This window comes from Acomys russatus, chromosome 22, assembly GCF_903995435.1.
Source record: "Acomys russatus chromosome 22, mAcoRus1.1, whole genome shotgun sequence".
NCBI classification, from domain to species: Eukaryota; Metazoa; Chordata; class Mammalia; order Rodentia; family Muridae; genus Acomys; species Acomys russatus.
Window position 1 is genome coordinate 10,119,961 of NC_067158.1, and position 23,487 is coordinate 10,143,447.

Genomic DNA, 23,487 nt, shown 5'->3' on the forward strand with positions numbered 1-23,487 from the left:
ACCTGCTTGATGCTGCCTCAAATTCTGGCCTTGTGGCTGTTTAACTTTTCAGAAGATGCACAGGGTCACAGGTACTCTGTGTGACACAATTTCATTTATTCTTTTAGACAACCTTTATGGTCAAGGAAACATGGCAACAGTGACCCAGTTAATAAAAGCCATAGTCAGGATGTGAGCCTAGGCCTATATGGTACCCAAGGCTGCCCGTGGTTAGGGGACAGCCACCAGGTATGGGGAATATGAAACAACCAGACAGGCAAGCAGGAACGTCCTCCAGGCAGAAGCTGAGGGAACAACCACAGCAAGCAAGAAAGAGAAAGCTCTGTGAAGGCCAAGTGTGATGGTACACTTTTTTAATCCCAGCACCCAGGAGGCAGACAGATGGAGCCGTGCATTCAAGGCCAGCCTGATCTACACATTAGTATCTAAGCAGCCAGAACCACACACACAAAGACGCTGTCTCAAAACAACAACAACAAAAATCAAGGGAAAAAAATCATCAGAATCAAGGGGTACAAGAAGGTGACTGCCATGGGCCATTGCTGACACTGAAGAAACTAAGCTGGAGTCACCGAGCCCACAGGAGGGGTCAGACCAGGTGCTCCATGCTGGGGCATGGCTGAGATGACGAGGGTGTGTTGACAAAGGGGAAAAGAATTGGTTTTGAAGACATCCCAGTGGCCAAGGACTGAAAAGGGAGGAGTAAACCCAGCAGAGGCACCAATGTGCTAGAATACGTAAGAAGGGGCGGCGGCGGGGGGGGGGGGGCGGGGGGAGAGGGCGGGTGGTAGGAAGCGCAGCTGGCAGTGTGCATAGCTGACGCTCCACCGCCGGCCTCGTTAGTCCTCCTCAAAGGGAAGAGGCTACCTGCAGGGGATTCCTTCTTTGACTGGGCTCTCCTCCCACGTCCTGACGGGCCCCAAGGGATCTTAACCGGGCTGGCGAGTGAGCACAGCAGTGGCAGATCCAGCAGCTAGCCACCAGATGGCAGCGGTGGACAGGAGATAAAGCTTTTCCACGGAAAGCCCCGGGGCTACCCGACTCCTCGTCAGGATACCAGAAAAGGCTTCACCCTTTCCCGCGTGCTGTTTTCAAGACAGGCGTAAGAAAGTGCTTGGTAAGAAGGCAGTAGGGTCAAGGGACACAAGTCTTTATGAACCTGAAGGCAGATGAAGGGAACAGGCATCACAGTACGGGGGAAGGGGGCGGAGGAGTGCGATGGGGCGGGCGGCGCTGTCATCAGCAAATGGCTGCATCTCAAAGGGAGGCTTCAGAGTAAGGCGGGTGCTGCACCTGGAAGAGATGCCGCCAGGTTGGCAAGCAGGAGCTGTCCCTCATCCTGAGCATGACAGTAGGTTACAGGTGGGTCTGTAACCCTGCAGGAGAATGGCACAGGGCTCCCTAAGGCTGAGAGTCGGGTGAGTTGGGAGCGCGGGGGGCGGGGGGCGGGTAGAAGGACCTGGGAGACTGCCACAGAACAGGGAAGTTAGGTAGCCTCAAGGTGAAAGTACACAAGGATGGCTTGGCACCGCAAACAGTTTTAAGGATAATAGGCGGATGTGTTCTTCCTTAGAGGCTTATCACCCAATTAAAAAAAAAAAAAAAAAGCAAAGAGGACTCAATTTCAAATTAACAGAAACATGGTTGTTGCTACAAGCCAGGCAGGTTGGCAAACACCTATAATCCTAGCATTCAAGAGGTGGAGGCGTGAGGATCTTGAGTTCAAGGCTAACCTGTGACATATAGTACGTTTCAGGACAGCCTGGACTATACAGTTAAGATAAAAACAGCAGCCATGAAGCCAGGCCACTGCAGGAGGGCAGAAGTAGCAAAGTATGGTCATTTGATCTGGGGTCAGTGCAGGGCAAGACAAAGAAAATGCCACCAGGTGGACCAAGATCTATGCCAGGAAGCAGGGCAGTGGCAGGACCTGGGTTTCCTGCAGGTGAGCAAGCCCAGGAGGCCTTACCAGGTAGGTAGGCTGGCTTATAAAGGGTTACGAGATTGTGTGTGCTCAAATACGGCATACTGTGACCTCCAAATCCCTCAGGCACATCAGGGAGAAGACAACAGCTTCCCAGCAGACACAGAGACAACAGACATTTGCTTTCCTGACCTTAAAAAAAAAAAAAAAATGAACATATGCCAGGAGTGGTGGCCCACGCCTTTAGTCCCAGCACTGGGGGAGGCAGAAGCAAGCGGATCTCTGTGAGTTTGAGGCCAGCCTGGTCTACAGAGTGAGTCCAGGACAGCCAAGGTATCAGAAAAGCAAAAACAAAAAAAATAATTTAATTTAATAAATAATAAATAAATGAACACAGTCCAAAGACTAGAAGTGCTTGTCTCCCCAGAGATAACCTGGAGGATCAGCTGTGTTCATTAGACCAAGGAGAGAGGAGTGAGTGGGCCCAGCACCCTGGGTCCCTTCTCCCAAAACCCACAACTGATGGCAAGGAGAAGGCTGCTCTCTAGAGAGGCCTGGAACAAATGCGGGTGGCCATCCCCTATGTGATCCTGTGGCACACTCTGTTATTATTTGAACTGAAATGTCCCCCAGAGGCTCCTGTTTTGGGTGCTTGGCTAAGGAGCTTTCAGGAAGCAAGATGTGGCTAGCAGGAGAAGGCCTGCCCCTGGCTCCAGCCTAGCTCTCTGCTTCCTGCATAACCACATGTGAAAATCTGCTGCTGTGTCCTGCCATGGACCAAGCCAGCTGGCTGGATGCCTTCCCTGCCATGCTGAACAGAAATCCCCTGAAATCGTGAGCCAAAATAAGCCTCCTCTGTCAGGTTATTCTGTCAGGTAGAGTGCGACAGCTCTGTCAGAAGCCAACGACACACTTGTAACCAATCCCCAGAGTCCAAACTTCAACACACTGGGTGTTTTGATTTAAAAACAAAACAGCCACAACAGAATTGCCAAGCATTTATTCTTCCCAAAAACTCAAGTGGAATTCACACTATCACTTCATAGATGAAAAAAGATTATTACCGCATTCTATAAGAAAGCCCTAATTTTGCAGGAAAGGGGGTGGAATTCCCTCAGACGGAATACAGGAGGCTTCAGAAGAACTATTGCCTTCGTTTCGAGTGGGCCGTCCTGTCTGTGGCCTGACATACAACTCTTCTCCTTGTAGAAGGCCCCTCATCCTGTCTCCTTCACTTTCACCCAACTGTGGGACCCCAGCCATCCCGCCCCCCTCCAACAACTCCGTCTTCCTCAGGGAAGAAACCACCAGAACCTCTGCTCAGGCACGGTCCTTCTGAGCCAAGAGTCTGTTAGATTGCAATCTCCTCCCAGATAAAACTTTCCATTCTGCAGAGAAGTGCCTTAAACTCAGGAAGTGGACAACTCAAAAGGTTTCAGAGTGTCCCTGACCGAGCAGACACACTAGGCCCCTCCCTTTTCAAGTATATCTAAGCAGTAAGGACAGCTGAGAGGCACTCTCAGAGCAACTGGGCTGCCTCGAGGAGCCTTAGGCCAGCTAAGCCAACTGAAGGAAGCAGAGGCCTGCCAAGCTGACTGGAAGAGGCTCAGACCAGCTGAGCCACTTGGAAAGGACACTCTCCAACCTGCTGAGCTGCCTGCAGCCTCTGCAGTGTGCTCTAGGCTTCCAGCTTTTGTGAGTCGTCACTCATGCCGGGATGGGCTTTGGTGATGCAATTGTCTTTGAGTCGCTTTTGCTCCTGTAAGTGACCCCCCTCGACCATATTCCTGTAAGTGACCCCTCGGCTGTATTCCTATAAGTGACCCCAGTAAAAGTCTCTCATCAAGAGAGACTTTGGTGGGATCCATAGTTTGGTCTGTCATGGGGTCCCTGTCTGATGTGAAGAGGTCTTCCCCACAGTGTCACACAACAGAGTCCCTGCTCCCCTGGCCTCTTACTCCACCCAAAGCACTCTTCTCTCTTTCCGGGGAGCACTGGAGTTCAGATTGGCATCTCACCCCTAGACAGTGAGTTCCTTATCTCTGAGTTCTCCACTTTAGGCTTAGCCCCAGGACACAAAAAAACACCAATGAAGGTTGTTTGAGTGGCCAATAAACATGAGTGTGTGTGGAACATTCTACCTTTAAGCGACTTCACACCAATGTGTTGCGTTCATTTGCAGAGAAAGCTTTTTTTTTTTTTTTTTTTTTTTTTTTTTTTTTTTTTTTGGTTTTTCGAGACAGGGTTTCTCTGTGTAGCCTTGGTCATCCTGGACTCACTTTGTAGACCATGCTGGCCTCGAACTCACAGTGATCCGCCTGCCTCTGCCTCCCGAGTGCTGGGATTAAAGGCGTGTGCCACCACGCCCGGCTTTGCAGAGAAAGCTTCTAGTATGCACCACAGTGCTGTCAAGAGGGAAAGTTAAAGCAAATAGCACCCAGAGTCATCTTGCCCTCACACACCCACTTGGAAAAGTCTGCACTACGACTGGCTAACATCAATTTCCTTTATGCATTCCCAAACATATTAAAAGAAAACTCCATGATTCCCCGCCACCCCAGGTAGCAGAAGGCTTGAGTTCTTTTATGAGCACTGTGGGCTTCTGATTTCTTGAGGTTTAATGATTGTGACATATTTATGCACGACTGAAGACAAACTCCACACCCCAAATACACAGGTGGAAGGGGCCATAAGAGCCACCATCAAGCAAAGCAGAAGGGACAGACACAGGTGGAGGAAGGCCCACTAAGTCATGAGATGTTACAAGACCAGCTGCCTCATTGCTTCCAAATCCTGCTTGTAACAAGTTCCCACTGCGAGCTACCGGCACATCTGTCTTTCCTAAATCCAGAGGTAGCGTTACTCAAACTCACTTTTCTTTCTTTCTTTCTTTCTTTTCTTTTTTTTTTTTTTTTTTTTCGAGACAGGGTTTCTCTGTGTAGCCTTGGCCATCCTGGACTCACTTTGTAGACCAGGCTGGCCTCAAACTCACAGCGATCCGCCTGCCTCTGCCTCTCGAGTGCTGGGATTAAAGGCGTGCGCCACCATGCCCGGCCAAACTCACTTTTCAACCTGTGCTCAAACCGTCAAATATCAAATTGCAGGAGAAAGGGGTCATCACGTTGGCAGGGACTGTGATGAAGGGATGGACAGTGGCTTCTGCGCTCTTACCTCTGAGCCTGCCCAGCTGTCTGAGTCCCAGATTCTGGCCAAACTGGTGACTCTCAAGTGTCCTTGCTGTCGCTGGCTCCTGACCATATCTACAATCCTTTGCTCTAACCAATCTTACCCCCCACACCCCCACCCCCCGCCATGGTCCCGGGGTGGGACGGGGGGTGGTGGGGGGTGGGATGCCATACTGCACTGTGTAGTGTAGCTCAGGTGGGTCTGCGCCATTTATATGTTGCTCCTTCCTGCTGAGCTAATGGTTAGAGTGTAAGAGCACTGAGCATGGAGGTGGGGGTGGGGAAGGGGGCGGCGCCGTGGCTTCTTACATCACCAGAATGACTGCAGCCTTTGGTCTCTATGGGTAGCTGGCAAGCCCTCCCAAAATAGCGCCACCAGCTGGGGACCCCAACATGGGAACCTTTCGGGAGGTGACCTTTTATATCCGAACATGGCAATCTCCTTGGGGGGTGGGGGAGCGTGATTGTAGAGAGCATCCACTGGAACATGACCTCCTGTGAGGCTGTGCTGTCACATCACTGCCACCAGCTGTGGGCAGGATGGCGTTTGAGGGCCAGGGCACACTGCTCAACAGCACAGCTCCCAGGAGTGAATTTGGTTGTACCCACGGTGAGCCATTTTCCATATACTGTCATGTAGTCCTTCCAACAACCGAGCGGTTGAAGACCAGGGAACTGGATGCCAGAGGTCTAACCAGGGCCCTACAGCTGGGTGGGGGGCTTGAGGAGAACGCTGACCCACTGCTTATGTCACACATGATTCTGATGCACTGAGGGATCAAGGCAGACAAGCCCGGGCCCTGGTGCTCGGCCTGTGCTACTATGCAACACTCCACCAAACGCGGAAAGTGAGAAGTCGAAGAAATGCAAAGCTAGCCAGGATAACTGTACCAAGGCCTGGAAGGGACCCTGAGGCCCACCACAAAAGGCTCATTTCTCGGCTGCCTCCTCTCTGTGTCCCAGGGCTCACCCATCTTATGTACTCTGTTTTGTTTTTCAGGCGAAGTGGAAGGCAGCTTCACCCCCTCATCCTTGCCTCCATTTGCACCATAGACACTGGGTCTGTAACCCCCTTCATCTGCCCTGACCCACATGTCTTGGCTCTTCTGACTTGCGTTTTTCTTCTTTGGTGTTTAGAGGCAGTGTTTCACTATGTAGTCCAAGCTGGCCCAGAACTCGTGGTCACCTGTCCCAGTCAGTGGTGACAGGCAGAAAGAAACCACAGCACCTTAGCACGTCCCCTCAAGGAGCTTAGCAGATCCACAGAGGGAGTGCCATGGAATGCAGGCCCCACAACAGACCCACACCGGGCACTGACCCCGCTGCTATGCTCGGTGCTAGGCCCAAGCTCACCATGGGTGTTAAACACACAGGTTCTCCTTGCCCTGGATGTATGTACCTGGAGTCCATGGAGGCCAGAGAAAGGCACTAGATTCCATCTAACTGGAGTTACAGATGGCTGTGAGGTACCATGTGGGTGCCGGGGATCAAACCGAGGTCCTCTGGAGAGCAGCCAGTACTCAACCACTGAGCCCTCTCTCCATCCCTCACTGAGTGACTCTCTTGTGAAAGGATATTTGCCATTTGCCAAATCCTTTTCTTGTATTACCCGAGATGATTGTGTGTCCCCTCCAATCAAACTGGTATTTTTTTTTTTTCTTATTTTTGAGCCTCCTTGGGTTTGTGAACTGAATCCTACTCAATTGTGGAGCATAACATTTTATAATACACTGTTGGATTTTATTCACATCCGTGCTCATAATGGATGAGGGGCCAAGTCTTCTTTTATTTTTTATTTTTATTTTTTATCTTTGTCCTGTGTTTGGTGGCTTCAGTGTCATGCTGGCTGCACAGAATAAGAAATGTTCCTTCCCCTTCGGGTTTTTTTTTTTTTTGACAGGGTTGGTTCTTGGTAGAACCCACCAGCAATGCCATCTGGTCTCGAGTTTTCTTTACTGTAAGATGCCCATGCAACACTCTTTCATAAATGTCAAGATTTCTGAAGTTAGTCACGGTGATGCATGTACACTCAGACATTTTCCCACGTCATCTCCTCTGGGTTATCCAGCTATATATGCTCCTCTTCATTCCTGCAAGGTCAGTAGTGATAATTGTTAGAAATAAGACCAGAGGCAAAAGTTGCTTTGGAAAAGGAGCCTCCAGAAGACAGAGTAAGAGAAAGGTGGGGCCTGGTTTCTTGTGTGATGGAGTCTGGCTGTTTAGGACTGGCCAACATATAAAAGGGGCCGGCTACAAGCTAACAAGACGGCATCTGGTTTTAGTTATTGCAATCTTCTCTTCCTGTTTATTGAGTCTCCTGTTCGGTTGCAGGTTTACCAATGTGTGCTTTTTCATCCGTACATTCCCGAAAGTCACTCTTGCTGTACCCCATGAGTTTATTTTAGACTGTGTTGTCACTTCCATCATCTCAAAGAATTTTCTAGTTTCCCCTTGTGGTGGTGTGGATGAGAATGGCCCCATAGGCTCATACATTTGAATACTTGGTCCCCAGTTGGTGGAAATGTTTGGGAAGGATTGGGAGGTGTGGCCTTGTTGGAGGAGGCGTGTCACTGTGGGGTTGGCTTTGACGTTTTAAAAGCTGTGTCATTTTCAGTTTGTTGTCCCTCTTCTCTCTCTCTCTCTCTCTCTCTCTCTCTCTCTCTCTCTCTCTCTATCTCTCTCTCTCTCTCTCTCTCTCTCTCTCTCTCTCTCATGTAAGCTCTCAGCTACTGCTCCAGTGCCTTCCTGCAAGGATGGTCATAGACTCTAAATCCCTGAAGGCCTGGTAAACTGTTTCTTCTGTAAGTTGCTTTGGTCATGGAGTCTTATCACAGTGATATAACAGTAACTAAGACAGAAGTTGGTACAAGGAGTGGGGTATTGCTGTGACAGACCTGGCCATGCTGTTTTTCGGAGGAATGTGGAAGATCTTGGGACTTGGGACGGGAAAGCAGTTGAATACTGTGAGCAGAGTGAAATGGGCCATCCAAGCTGCAAGACAGCAGTGCTGAGAGAATGTGGACCACGGAGGACCAGCTGAAGAGGTGTCAAAGGGGAACAGGATTAGCAAGAAGGCTAAAGGCTTGTTGGAGATTTGGGGACTAATTATCCTTACAGCGGAGGTTTCAAGACAGCCTAATACTAATTCTGTTACATGATTATTAGCGACAACTCCTAAGTAGATCTAAAATGGAGACAGGAAAGCAGGAAGAAAACAAGGGAGCAGCAGGAAACTGAATGTGGGAGCCAAGGATTGTGTGAGGAAGAGGAGGAGATTAAGGAGAGACCTGGTCTGAAAAGGAATGAAGGGGGGAGCCTAAGGCAAGATCCCACCCGGCTAAACTTCCACCTGTAAAAAGAAAAGTCCTCCGGAATTATCTGGACCTAAAAGCATCAACAAATCAAAGCTTATTCGAACGTTAACTCAAAGGAGAGGGGCAGGCTCTGTCTCCAGCGTGGAGCCACCTGGCGACATTGGCTGTTTGGTTTTGGCTCTAGAGTCACAAAGAATAGAGGAGTAAGAGGGTCATGGAATCTTCCTCTGTGGTTAGGGAAAGTCACCGAGTACAGGTGTGTGTCACGGGAGTCCCTGCATGGAAGCCTGCAGGGGCCATTCCGTGACGCTGCAGCTGTGAAGCCAGGGTTGCGCTGGAGACGTTAGAGGCGGCAGAGCCGAGGGATTGTCTGCCGAGGAGAGATGCACAGAGCAAGTGGGACTGGCCTGAGAGAGAAGTGTGTGGCAGGCACCAGACATGGAGCTACCAGATTTGGGTTTGCCCTGTTTAGAATGGTAATGTATCTTCTGTGGCATTGTATGTTGGAAGTGTGTAGGTGTTTGTTTGTTTGTTTGTTTTACAGTGGGTTACATACAGTTAAGAGATTGCCTTGAATCTCTGCAGAGGTTTTGGACTTTGGACTTTTAGACAGTGTTGAGACTGCGATAGACTATGTGGACTTTTGAGGTTGGACTAAGTGGTTTTTGCATTATGATTTATGGCTACACGCCTTTGGGGCCAGGGAGCGGAGTGTAGTGGTTTGAATGAGAACTGTCCCCGTAGTAGGTTCAGCAGGGAATGGCACTGTAGCTGAGCTCCTTCCATCCTGGAAACCCACAAGATGAGCCAGCAAGTTGTCCTCTGAACTCTGCCTGCACACAGTGGCACTCATGAATACACACACACACACACACACACACAGACAAATAAATAACTGCAAATGGCTAACCTAGTAAATACTGCCTATGCACTAATTTTACAAGTTCCCAGGAAAACGAAGCTTCTTGGAGTCACTAATTCATAGAAAAGAGGGAGCAAGGGCTTCTGGGAGCCTATTACTTCACTTGGACATCATGACCTGAGCCCGAGTCACCTCCCACCACGGTGGCTTTCCACAGGCTATCACAGAGACCACGGGTCCTTGGGACTCAACACAACACAACAGCAGTTTCCAATTAAAAGACTACATCCCCCAGTTTCCCTTGCAGACTACAGAAGTCATTTCCACCCCTATAAGGGGCCGATTCCCTATTCTTCTGGAGGCATTTTAGCCATCTAGACACATGGGTGACAAAAGTGCCCCCTTGCCGTGAATAAACATGGTCCTGCCCATGGTCAGACCAAGGCTCGTTCTCTCTTTCCTCGGTCCGTCTCTTACAGGTGCTTTAAATACTCTAACCCATGGATGAGACGGCCCCAGCGGCCTTCCCCACTGCTGTGCTGAATCTGTACATACGCAGGCTTGAAATAAACCGGCCGCAGGTCACTCCTTGGACCACTGTGCATCACAGAAAACAACCCGGGCTAGAGTGATAGCTCAGAAGTTAAGAGCACTTGCTGCTCTTTCAAAAGCCCTTAGTTTAGTTCCCATCACCCACATGAAGGCTTACAATTATCCATAGCTCCAGTCTCAGAGCATCTGGTACCTACATGCGCGCATACACACACACACACACACACACACACACACACACACACACACACTGAACACACACGTGTCTGCTCAAAACACTCATACCCATAAAATAACTTAATCTTAAGAAAACAGCCTGATGGGCCCATCCACAGACAAGGCTAAATAACTGCAGTACCTCCATACAATGAAAAACCATATTGTAAAAACAAAAGTGATGCTGTTATGTGCTAACAGGGGACATGTTTAGGATAAATTGCTAAACAGGAAAGGGCAGTGGTGTGTTATATTTTAAACGAACACCTACTTGGGGCTATAGGTAAAGATGGCCATCTCTGGCACCTCTGGTGGCCTCTAGGGAGAGAGGAAGGGAGGCAGCGAGGGGCAAGAGTTAAACATGGGGTTTGCTCACAGGCTTTTGGAACTATTGGCTTTTAAATCATATAAACTCTTTGCTTGGACGATGAGAGTTGGCGTCCTGCCTGGTCAGGGCAGCAGCTCTGGGAAACTGTCCTCAGTACCCACAACTCGGTCCCTGGGGAAAACCCAGTCTGAAGCACAGTACAGCCCACTGGACCCCACCCTAGACCATTGCTTCTGGGCCTGGATCACCCAGTATCTGCAAACATTCCTATCCCCAGGACTGCCAGCCACCCACAAACATGTTGGCAGAATGGCTCCCTCATGGCTGAGGTGTGGGAAGCTGACACCCAGACCTTGGGCCTTCTGAATTGGACCAGACTATCTTGGGTTTCCTGGTCACCACTGTTCCCAAATGTTTCTGACTCCCAGTTCCTCTGGAGTACCATGACACCACACACACACACACACACACACACACACACACACACACACACACACACACCCTGGGCTAAGTGGTCACTACCTGACTGAGTTTTCATCACACGGATAGCCTTGGCCTTGGCCAGCTCCAGCACGGTGATCCACTGCTGCCGGTCTACCTCTGAGCTGGCCTTGAGGTGGTAGCTCCTTGCGCCATTGCACAGCAAGATTCCGCACGAGTCCTCTGTGTCAATGTGTGCAGAGGCCAGGTTGATGGTTCCACGGCAGGTGTGGGCCATTTCACCCTGGTTTCTGTGGGATTCAAGAGAAGGCATGAGGTGAGGCTCCTGGATGCAATGGTCCCAGATTAAAGACACTCTCAAGGTTCATCCTCATCTCAAACCCTGAGGGCTGGGAAATGCCCTGGGATTGGGATCACCACGGGGAGAGGGAGAGAGTGCCTTATTGGACTCAATCCCGTCTGCCGGCCATGGGGAATGGCAGGCAGCTGGAATGTGGCGTGTCTGCTTTGGTCTGATGAGAAGGAGAAGAGCCCAACAGTCAACACAGGTCTGCAGCTTCATGCCAAGCTCCTTCTGCTGAATCTTGGAAGCAAAGGGTGAGATGCTGCTGCGAGAGCAGAGACTGGAGGCCCACAGCCCAAAGGGAGGATGCTGGGTACCTTCTGCTTTGAAGTCACCTGCGAGTGGTCCTGTCCCTGACACTGTCATTCTGTTCCACCAAGAAAACTAGAGAGCAAAGACACTATCGTCTGTCGTTCAGGGAAATGACAGGGCTAACTGACGCGATGCTACCTCACAGCAAAGGGACAGCCCCTTCACTGTTGACAAGATCGTGGAGGTGACAGTATCAGGGGTGACTGAAGGACTATTATTTCCAACTGGGCCCCATACCTAAAAATTAAGACCCAGGTGTCGTGAGTGGATTTACTTAACTCACTCCCTTCGACACTTGAAGAAAATCCACAACCCCATGGGAACCCCAGGTCTTTCCACAGAGGGAGTTACAAAGGGAAAGAAAATTGGAAGCATCTAACACGGCCATGGAAGGATGGATTCGCCTGGCAATTTCCTGCCGAGGTGGCTCTTCTTGGTTATCTTTCAGCTTGACCACATCTGGAATTAACTGGAACCCAAGCAGTTGGGTACAGTTGTGAGGGATTTTTCTTTCTTTCTTTCTTTCTTTCTTTCTTTTTGTTTTTTGTTTTTGCTTTTTGTTGTTATTTTTCAAGTCAGGGTTTCTCTGTGTAGCCCTGCCTATCCTGGACTTGCTTTGTAGACCAGGCTGGCCTCGAACTCACAGAGATCCTCCTGCCTCTGCCTCCCGAGTGCTGGGATTAAAGGAGTGTGCCACCACCTCCCGGTGAGGGATTTTTCTTAAGTCATTTGAAATAGAAAGACTGAAACCTAGTCTGGATCTTTTGAGGTGAAAAGATCCCCCTTTAGTCAGGACCACACCTTTGGGTGGCAGCCTACATAAAGGACTTAGAAGAAGGTAGCCCTTGCTCTTTGCCTGTGTAAGGGAGAAAGTTTATTTTAGCTCCTATCAACAGATCCCCAAAGGGCTCATAAGGTCCACCCTTCCGGCTCTGCTGCCCACGGCACACAGATTCTATTGGCGGATGTTCCAGCCTATACCAGCAGTTTACCTTGGCGGACGCCCCATGATCCTCAGGGACCTTCTGCACGGACACCAACCCCTGCCACACAGTGCCTGGCCCCTGCTGCTCTCCAAGACCCCCTCAATCTTGCATCCCTCCATGTTTTCATAACCAGCAATCACATGGATGCTCCTGCCCCACTCTCCCACCACCTTGGGATCCCGGTGCCCCTGGACCGTAGCTGGGGAAACACCCTCTCCCAGGCAGTTACTTCCCAACAGCGGGGAACCCTTCGGCTTAGGCTGTCTTTATTTAAATGAACTCAGACCCATGAGATGGCGTTCTGCCCCCAAGACACCTTCCTTGTTGCGCCAGTGTGGCACTGGAGGCCTCCTGTGATTCCAGCCTTTAACAAGCGCCATCGCGAATGCCCTCCTGTCCTGAAATTTCCTCTGACAGACAAATGAGCCCATTATGTTGACTTACTCCACTCAGGTCCTTAATCCACGGACAGAATTAGAAACAGATTCTTGGCAAAAATACATTTCATGGCCCTTAGCCCAATCCTGATAGAATCTTTGTTCTCTGACACCTCTGCCTGCATGTCTCTCAGTGCAGTTTTGTTTTTGTTTTTGGTTTTGTTTTAGGTTTTTCGAGACAGCTTCTGTCAGTGCTGTTATCTTCTAAGCTGCCCCCAGAACGGCCCACCCATCAACCTCTGCCCGTAACACTCAGTGGCTTTTCCAGACCAAAGATCCAAGGTCTTCCTCACTCCTCCTGCAAAACAGTCCCTAGGGCCTGAAAGCCACACCGCCAGATTCATCTCAACAACAGTCCCACTTCCGGCACGCGGGCTTCCATTTTAGTGCTGTGAGAAAAGACCCTGAGGGAAACAACTTGAGGTGTATTTCATCTCAGTGTTCATGATCTAGTCCGTCTGTGGTAAGGAGGTTAAGGTGTCAGGGGTCTGAGGCAGCTAACCGTTTCACACCCACACGGGAAAGCAGAAAGCAATAGAGACGGGCACACGCGCTACTTAAAGAGCCGGGGTCCACAACGGATGGTGCTGCCTGCCGTAACTAACATAATCACTTCCCATAGCAATTACTGTGATTCAGGTAGTATGTCACAGAAGTTTTCAGAGGCCTTCTCTGCGTTATTCCAAACTGTGCCCACTAGGCAGCAGGCATCACAACACCCAACCAACAATCCCTTTTTACTTGGAAGACACCGCTCTCCCTTTCTGACTCCTGTCTGCCTTGGCCATACCCCTTAGAGAAGATGAGGTGGAGCAGAAGTGAGGCCCAGCTAACAGATGTGGCAGAGCTGGGGGTGTCTGTTGCACGCCTCGGGTACTAAATACCATAGTGACTGAGCGTCAACAGCACTCTGGCTAGGCACAAGAAGAAAAGGGACAGAGACTGTGCACTGGGCACAGGCAGAGCTGGCAAGGCCGGGAGAATTCACATGGCTTTCAGAGCACTGGAAAGGTCCCAGCATCACAGCCACGAGAGTCAGCAGGAGAGGCAGAGAAGCAGGTGATGGCCAAATGTAGTCACCGGCGGGAGCATTAAGGAATTGGACTCTTACACCCAAAGTCAAAATAGTAGGTCTCGGGGGCTGGAGAGTGGCTCAGTGGTTAAGAACATTGTCTGCTCTTCCAGAGGTCCTGAGTTCAATTCCCAGCAACCACATGGTGGCTCAGAATCATCTGTAACATGATCTAATGCCCCCTTCTAGCAAGCAGATGTACATGTGATAGAGCATTCCTATGCATAAAATAAATAAATATTTTTTTTAAATGGGGCTGGAGAGATGGCTCAGAGGTTAAGGGCACTGACTGCTCCTCCGGAGGTCCTGAGTTCAATTCCCAGAAACCACATGATGGCTCACAACTATCTATAATGTGATCCGGTGCCCTCTTCTGGCTTGCAGGTGTACATGCAGCCAGAGCACTGTATGCATAATAAATAAATCTTTAAAAACAACAACAACAACAAAAATCAAAACAGTAGGTCTCCTGGGCCTGATGTCAGAAAAGAGAAAGGAGCAATAGCTCCAGGCGTTTCTGTGGGAGCACAGGGAACAAAATGCCCTGTGCATGGTGGGAGATGGAAGAAGCCAGACCACTGTGTGAAAACAGGGTTGCACTGAAAGCTATCTGCTGGCATAGTGTAGATCACAACCCACCTAATATATACACCGCCTACTGTCTATATAATACCCGGCAGCCCATGGAGGTACAGACAAAGGACTGGAGGGGTAAATGGGCAAGAAGTGAGATACTTCTTTCTTTTCTTTTCTTTTCTTTTGGTATTTTTAGACAGGGTTTCTCTGTGTAGCCTCAGCTGTCCTAGACTTGCTTTGTAGACTAGGCTGGCCTCAAACTCACAGCAACCCACCTGCCTTTGGCTCCAGTGTGCTGGGATTAAAAGTGTGTGCCACCATATCTGGCTATTTCTTATCAAGAGCAGCTTAGCCACAGTTACATACTGTGGTTCTTAATCTTCTCAACTTGCTTGGGATCAACTAAGAGACAGACCTCTGGGTGCTCTGTGAGGATATTTCCTGGAAGGATCAATTTGGAGGGGGCTCCCCAAGAGTGAGCAGAACCTTCCCTAGATATAAAAATATCACCTAGATATAAAAATAGCTGAGGGAAAAGGCGGTCTGCTTTTGCCTGCCCTCCTTTACACCCTGCTGGTGAGTGCACCTACTCTGCTGCTGCCACCGTGGCTGCCATCCTTTACTGATGTCAAAACCTAGCTTCTTCAGCCTCCCATCATGAACTGAAAAAAAAACAAAAACAAAAACAAAAACAAAAAACACCAGCAACTCTCCAGGAATCCTCCAGGCCTTCAGCACCAGATAAGGACCACTGAGGCAGCCTGCATTGTGGACTGAGCAGACACTGGAGCCTGAGTCTCTCTACAAACAGACATTGTTGGACGAAACTGTGTGAGCCAATCTCATAAAATCCCCCCTTCTCCTCTGTGTTGTATATTTGTATTTATTTCTCAGTTTTGTCCCCCTCTGGAGAACCTTGACTAATACATGGACACAGAGAATCACTAGATACGGTGTAGAAGTCTGGATTGGATGATAAAATAGAGGAAAGAAAAGACTGGACAGACTAGTGACATCCAAACAAAGCCTGGAGCTTGGATGGTAACTGTACCCTGATGCTCTTGTCCTGGGTGTGGTGACTGCTGATGCTCCAGAACAAGCAGCCCTCATCTCCATGTGAGCAACTCTGCCTAAACTCCCTGGGTCGCTAAGATGAAGACAGACATGAGAGTAGAAGGGAGTCAGTCTGGTCGAGAACAGGAAGAGGATAGGCAAGCGTGGGAGGGGCTAAGTGAGGGCCACAGGGGTACATGATCAGAAGGCATTACATTGATAATGAGAATGCCATATGAAACCAAACATTATAATTACTGTGTCACATCTCAAGCCAGGGACAAATGGCTGTGGTGTCTATTTAACCTACCAAAGTGGGCCTGGCTGCCAGGATCTCCCAGCATCCCTCAGTTTAACTGGACCCCTCCTGGCTGGCATAACCTGTCCCTGACTCTAAACTCTCCAGCAAAGGGGGCCGGGCTGCTCTCCCCTGTACAATCCAACCATTGTGGTACCTGCTGTCTCTGCACCTTTGGGCCTCCTGCTGCCACACCTGGCTCCCACTCGCCCCTCTCCCTTCCTCTCCCCATCTCCCTCATGGCCCAGCTCAGTCTGGTCGTGTCCACTCTGGACTCTCCCAGATGTCCCTGCCTCTGGCTGTGCTCTCCCTTTTATCTACAATAAACCTCCTCCCCCACCTCACCTAGAACTAGACATGCTTCCTTTCTTCTCCTTTTTTATTTCTTTTTTAATTTAATATATGCTAATAAAACAATTTTTAAAAATTTAAAATAACAAGAACATTTGAGAACATAAAAATAGAGCAGATTATAATTTCTAGTTACCTAGCACCCAAATAGGCTGAATCTTTATTCATAATAAATGGGTTTTTTTTTTTTTTTTTTTTTTTTTTTTTTTTTTTTTTTTAATCAAGGTCTTCAGATTTCCAGTTTACTTTTTTTATTTCACCATTTTGGAAGAGGTTATCTAGTGGCTTATATAAATCTAGGCTGATGCCCTTTTGGATTACCACAGCCCACTGAAATCTCTGCCTTAGAATTAAACTCTCAAAAAAAAAAAAAACAACAAAAACAAAAACAAAGAATTAAACTCTCCTCTTTTTCTTCCATCTAGATGTCCAGTGTTCAATCCACTCTGTGCCGGCAACAAGGCCTTACTTTTATCCTGTTTATTACATTTGTTTTGTTTTCATTTCAGTGGCTTCAAACACAGTTCTGAAAATAGCCTAAAATTCACGGGCAAACCCTAGAACTCAAGAGTGCTGTTGGATGTCGCTGCTGCTCATGTATTTACAAAAGGCTTTGTTTCTCCCTTTAAACATCTTGGTTGAGGGCCACGGAGGCGGCTCATTGATAAAGGCTTCTGTGGCCAAGCGTGATGACCTGAGTTCAAACTCCAGGGCCTACATGATGGAAGAAGAGAACAGAGAATGGCCTCTGACCTCCACAAGTTCCATAGAGGACAGAGAGAGGAGGGAGGGAGGGAACGAGGGAGGGGGGAGAGAGAGAGAGAGAAGGGAAGTGGGGGAGAAAACAAATGTAATTTTTTAAATCTATAGGATTATGGTTGAAAGCTGGGTGTGCTGAAACAAAACTGCAATCCCAGCACTTGGGAGGAGGTTCAAACATTGAAGGCACATCTAGGTCACAGTTAGTTTGGGACCATCTTGAGCTATATGGGACTCTGTCTCTGGCTGACAAAGTGTGTGTGTGTGTGTGTGTGTGTTTTAAATCCTGGTTGAGATAATGTTAAGAGAACGGAATGTTCCAGCAGAGTGCCCCAAAAGCTCAGTCATTGGAATGATGCCCAGCTCTGGAGCCTGCATGCCGTCTGGCAACCTCCCACCCTCTCACTGGGGGTTCACAGAGGTGTCAAACAGCCCCGAGCCATCATTCTTGTGAGGCCTGGGCAGCTGCAGTGGGCTCGCTCCCACAGGTCACATCAGCCAACACTCATGGTAAGAGGGCTCTACACCTTTCATGGGGAATTTGGGTCGAGGTTTCAGTTTGATAAATTACTCAAACGGAGACAAAATGCCTACGGGTGACATAACTGCAAGTCAAGTTATGGTGGCCATCACCTACTATGTGCGCTGTGCTGACTCCAAACCAAACAACCCTCGGTAGTGACCTTGCCAGGACAGCAACTGTCGGAGCGCCACAGAGACCACCGAGGCTAATGTGTTAGCTCCTTCTCTTGCAGTTTGCCAGAATAGCCAAGATAAACTTGACAGAAGAAAAATTTGTGTTGCTCACTGTTTTGGAATAGTGAGAGAGAGAGAGAGAGAGAGAGAGAGAGAGAGAGAGAGAGAGAGAGAGAGAGAGAGAGAGAGAGAGATATGATTTGAATAGGCGTGGCTCCCATAGACTCATGTGTTTGAATGCTTGGCCCATGAGGAGTGGCACCATTAGGAGGTGTGGCCTTGTTGGAGGAAGTGTGTCACTGTGAGGTCTCAATATGTTCAAGTTATACCCAGTGTGGCACACAGTCTCCTGCTGCTGCCTGAAGACCAAGATGTAGAGCTCTCGGCTCCTCCAGCACCGTGTCTGCCTGCACGCTGCCGTGCTTCCCACCATGATGGTGATGGACCAAACTTCTCAAACTCTAAGCCAGCCCCAGTTAAATGCTTTCCTTTACAAGAGTTGCCGTGGTCATAGTGACTCTTCACAGCAATAGAAACCCTAACTAAGACAGAGAGGACGCAGATATGGTAGCACACGCCTTCAACCCAGCAAGAGGCAAAGGCAGCAGGGGCTGGAATTCAAAATCACAGGCCCTGCCTCAAAAAAAACTCACATTAAGAAAATAAAAGGAGGGCTGAAGAGATGGCTCAGAGGTTAAGGGCACTGACTGCTCCTCCAGAGGTCTTGAGTTCAATTCCCAGCAACCACATGGTGGCTCACAACCATCTACAATGTGATCTGATGCCCTCTTCTGGCCTGCAGGTGTGCAAGCAGACAGTACTATATTCATAATAAATAAATAAATAAATCTTTTAAAGAACAGGAATAAAGGTGTGGCAGTGCACACCTTTAATCCCAGCACTCGGGAAGCAGAAGCAGGTGGATCTCTGTGAGTTCAAGACCAGCCTGTTCTACAGAGCAAATTCCAGGACAGCCAGAGCACAGAGAAACTGTCTCAAAAGAAAAAAAGAAAGAAAGGAAAGAAAAGAAATGCAGGAATAGCTTCAAATCTCCCACTTTAAAATTTTAAAGTTGTTCTTAATTTTGTGTTCACACACAAAATTATGCGTATACCAGGCAGTGGTGACACATGCCTTAGAACTCCGTCAGATACCTGGTGCCTGCAGAGGCCAGAGAGGATGTTGGATCCTCTGGAACTGGAGTTATGGACAAATGGTTGTGAGCCACCATGTGGTTGCTGGGAATGGAACCCAGGTCCTCTGGAAGAGCAGCCAGTGCTCTTAACCCCTGCACCATGTCTCCAGCCAGGCTCGTCAGGTGTTCAGTACGTGAGAACTCACTGCACGTTACACAGCACTGCATCGTTGCCTACAGGCAGGGCTGTGCCACAGATTACCAGCACTTGTTCTTGCAAGTCTGAAAATTTATACCTGTTGATTGATAACTATCCCCCAGCCCTCAGCAACCACATTTATAATCTTTGCTCCAGTTGGTTTAACTAGTTTAGATATCTTTTGGCAGTGGGATCGTGCAGGGTATGTGTCCCTGTGACTGGCTTATTTCACTCCTGGTTTATCGATGGCTGACACATGTAGTAAGGATCCTTTTTTTTTTTTTTTTTTTTTTTAATATTTTTCAAGACAGAGTTTCTCTGTGTCACAGTCTTTGCTATCCCTGGACTCACTTTTGTAGACCAGGCTGTCCTCGAACTCACAGCAATCTGCCTGCCTCTTCCTCCCAAGTGCTGGGATTAAAGGTGTGTGCCACCACACCCGGCTCGGGTCCCTTCTTTCATCGGGCTAAGCAATATAATATCATATGTGCATAATCCTTCTTAAGCTTTCGTTTGCTGCTGGGCACAGGTTACTTCCTGTGTTTTGGCTGACGTGAATAATGCTGAACATGGCAGTGCTAGCACTGAGGTCCTAACTTCAATTCTTTTAGATAAATACCCAAGATTGGGATCACTGGTTCACATATGTAGACATTTCAGTTTTCATTTTTAAAAGAGCCTCCATACTAGGAAACAAGCCAGTTTAAAAGTGGACAAAAGGAGAACCAGACAGCTCGGTGGGTAAAGGCATTTACCAAGCAAGCCTGACCGCTGGAGTAGGACCCCCTGGATTTCACCATGGAACGAGAAAACTGATTCCTGATAAGATGAACTCTAACCTCTGCATACATGAGCTCATTCACACACACACACACACACACACACACACACACACACACACACACACACACACATACACACCCACGCACATGCATACACGCACATACTCGCATTCATACACACATATACCAGGCAAGAATGTGCTTTCCTGTTCCGTATACAGAGGCTGGAATAGACCCAGGGCAGCTCCACAGAGGCCCTGTGGACAGAGCCACTAGTTTACCCACTGGCTTTGCCCACAGCCTGCATTTCCATTCCCCAAGGCCATCAGAGCTGTCTGGATGGCAGCTCTAAAGTTGTCCTGCAGTGCCAGCAAGCAGAAGCCTCAACTCAGGCTCACTCCAGAAAGGAGAATATCACTGTGAGATGTGACCCGGTTCATTTTACCTGGCCTCATTTTTGCCATTTAAAGAGTCTCTGGAGAAATGCTAAATAAGAGCCTGGGCTACAAGGGCACTCACAATATATGTTATATTTTAATGAAAGTGTAACAGGAGGCTTGCAAGGCAGTCTCCTGTTCCTGAAGCTCATCGTGTGGAATTGGTACCCAGGGTGTGACAGACAGCAACGTATAAGGCACAGCATCTGATTGATGCAATTTATATTCACACAGCACCTCTATTCCTATGGGGACTGTCAAAAACATGACTGTTGATCTTCAAAGTGAGTGATGCAGACAGAACCAACCCCGCTTTATAGAAAGGGAAGAGACCAGGGAAAGAGAAATCTACTTCTGGCCTGTAGAACTGGTCGACCTCAGAGCCAGAGCTGGAGTCACGGCATGTGATAGCTTATCTTCATCACCAACAAGCTTAGTTTAGAATCATCTGGAGGCTGATAAGACACACCTCTGGGTGTGACTGTTTGCTTGGTTTTCCAGGACAGGGTTTCTCTGTGTAGCCTTGGCTGTCCTGGACTCCCCTTATAGACCAGGCTGGCCTCGAACTCACAGGGATCCACCTGCCCCTGCCTCCCGAGTGCTGGGATCAAAGGCGTGTGCCACCACCGCCCGGCCTGGGTGTGACTCTTGAGGGTCACCCATACTGAATATGGACAGGCTAGGGACCCAAATGGATTAAAGAGGGGCAAACAGAAGCCTGAGCAAGTGTTGGCATTCCCTTTTCTCCCCTTCCTGGCGAGCATCTCTCCTCTAACACATATTCTCACCACTGTGACATTCTACCCAAGCAGATGGGGCCAAATGACCAAGGGCTAAACCCTCCAGAACCACGAGCAAAGATGAGAGTTGCTGCTGTCAGGAATTTTTGTCACAGAAAAGAGAAAGCTGAACAATACACGTTTCTTGGTCACTAGGCCAGGCACCTTTTGATGGAGAATACTAGAGTATGCATCCAGAAATAACACTTTGTTTTATTTGAGCATTGGGGAAGAGCTTCAAAGTGATACAAGGGCTGAGTCACACTAGTCAACACTAGAGCATTATGCAGTCAAGGGAACAGACCCGGGACACCTCAGTCCACCCCATGGGTGCCACTCCCTGAGCACCCATCAGACCCACCTTTGTGGTTTCACTGATGTACCACAGTACCACTATGGCCTGGTGATGGCTGGGCACTTCCTAAGATCGGGTCGAAAACCTGCCACAGGATGTCAGGCAAATGTTCCGGCTGCCCGGTTTTCACTGAGATGTCTTGCCAAGTGAGTGAAACAGATGTTGTTTTTGTTTCTTTGCAAAGCAAAAACGTGAACCCACAATGTCGTTCCATATCATTATTGTTGTGGGCTGGGGTTAGTCTCAGCCCTGAGCTTTAACAGACAGAACCCAAGTCCTCTCCATATGCCCCTTGCTGTCTCTCGGAGCCATCTGCCCTGCCCCAGCCGCCCTACCTAGCCCTGCACCAGGCCACAGAAACCACATCTACAAGCACCCATGGCTTCTTGAATACACGCTGTTCCTTCTACCACCTTGTGTGTTGGTCTCTCTGCCTGCAGGCAATCCAGTCTTTCTAGGTAGACACTGCCTTCCCACAGCCCAGGCCCCATCCAGCAGCCCAGCGGAACTGACAACTCCCCCACTCTGGGCTTCTCCTATCATTGCTTAACCTGCATCAATTCTAATTCTATGTCTAGAGTTCTGCAGGAGATTGACACACTTATGGAATAACTTATGAGTAACGACACCATTGCATAACCAAATGGCTGGTAAGGGGAAGCTGAGTTTGCAGGCTTCTCCCCACTAATAACTGTGAAAACAGTGACTGGGTAGCACCATTCTAGAACCATAATGGACTGTGTAGATCTAAAAAAAAATTACCAATATCTGTAACAAAAGATAGAAAGATGGCTTAGTAGTTAAGAGTACTGGCTATTCTTCCAGAGGACCCAGGCATAGTTTCCAGCACCTACGTGACAGCTCACAACTGAATGTAACTTCAATTCCAGGGGATCCAATGGCCTCCACAGGCACCAGGCATACATGTGGTACCCAGACATACATGCAGATAAAACATCCATACGCAGAAAATAGTTAATAATAATAACACAAAAAAATGTTAAAGATCCTTCAAGGCCTGCTGGGCATTTGAGCATCAAAATACATAATAAACTTGAACTCCACTGACTCACACTGACCCATGTAAATTGATAATTAAATAAATACAGCATCCAGGACGATGGCTACTGAGAAACGCGGAAGGGGTGGTGTTAAATGAAAAACCGCTTACTGGCAACCATCAAAGCAATAGCTGATGGAACATAAATCATCCAAGGACGCCAACGCCTGTGATGAGAGCTTTGCCCAGGTACAGGAGTTTGACACTGCCTGGATGTGTCTTCCTATAAAAATACCTACCGAGCTGAAGAGATGGCTCAGCAGTTAAGACATTGTCCTGCTCTTCCAGAGGACCCAGGTTTGATTCCCAGAGCCCATAGCTGATAGTTGCCTGTAACTCCAACTGCAGGGCCTCTGACACCTCTGGCACCCATACGTGTGTAGTATACACTCAAACAGACACACAACATAGACTTGATTTTTTAAAAAGACAAATCTTTTTTTAAAAAGCCACTTACTAATTACTTAGCAATTAAAAATCATAAAACTCATTAAGTCTGCAGTGGAGAAATCTGGCAAGTAGCATCCTGGCCAACTGATAAAAGTTACTTGCTAATAATAGAATGAGAAATCAGCGTCACATGCCTCCTGACAGGGTGTACTGAGGAGGACACAGCACCATGCTCTGCAGAATTCCTGCCCAAAAAAAACCCTCAGAACCCGAATCCAAACACGCGAAGATGGCAAGAGACCCCACAGCCAGGCTCTCTGCAGTCTCTACCATGTGTTTACCATGGATGTCAAAACTGTTAATAATGGGGAAACAGAAAAAAAAAAAAAAAAGAATCTTCTTGAAATTAATGTGCACTGTGCTGCCCTGCACTGAATCCTCAGGGGACCCGGGGGCAGATGGTGGATGCCAGTCAGCCTGTGGGCTAGTTGGCAGTACTGTGTCATGCACAGTGGCGAGGATGTCCCTGCTTTAAAGAAACATACACGAGAAGAGGAAGTGATCATGGGGCCCCATTTGGTGGCTCAGGCTATAATCTCAGCCCTCGGGGAGCTGGGGTAGGAGGACCCTAAATTCAAAGCGATC

At 48.6% G+C, this 23,487-nt stretch overlaps 1 protein-coding gene across 2 annotated transcripts in view; it reads right to left on the bottom strand.

Moving 5' to 3' along the window:
* The window catches only part of Osbp2 (oxysterol binding protein 2), a 154,131-nt gene that overhangs the window by 107,974 nt on the left and 22,670 nt on the right, over positions 1-23,487 (bottom strand). For both annotated transcript variants that reach the window (XM_051165173.1, XM_051165172.1), the window contains exon 2: positions 10,904-11,112. In XM_051165173.1, coding sequence (XP_051021130.1) covers positions 10,904-11,112 — 209 coding nt within the window. The remainder of the gene's footprint in view (positions 1-10,903; positions 11,113-23,487) is intronic.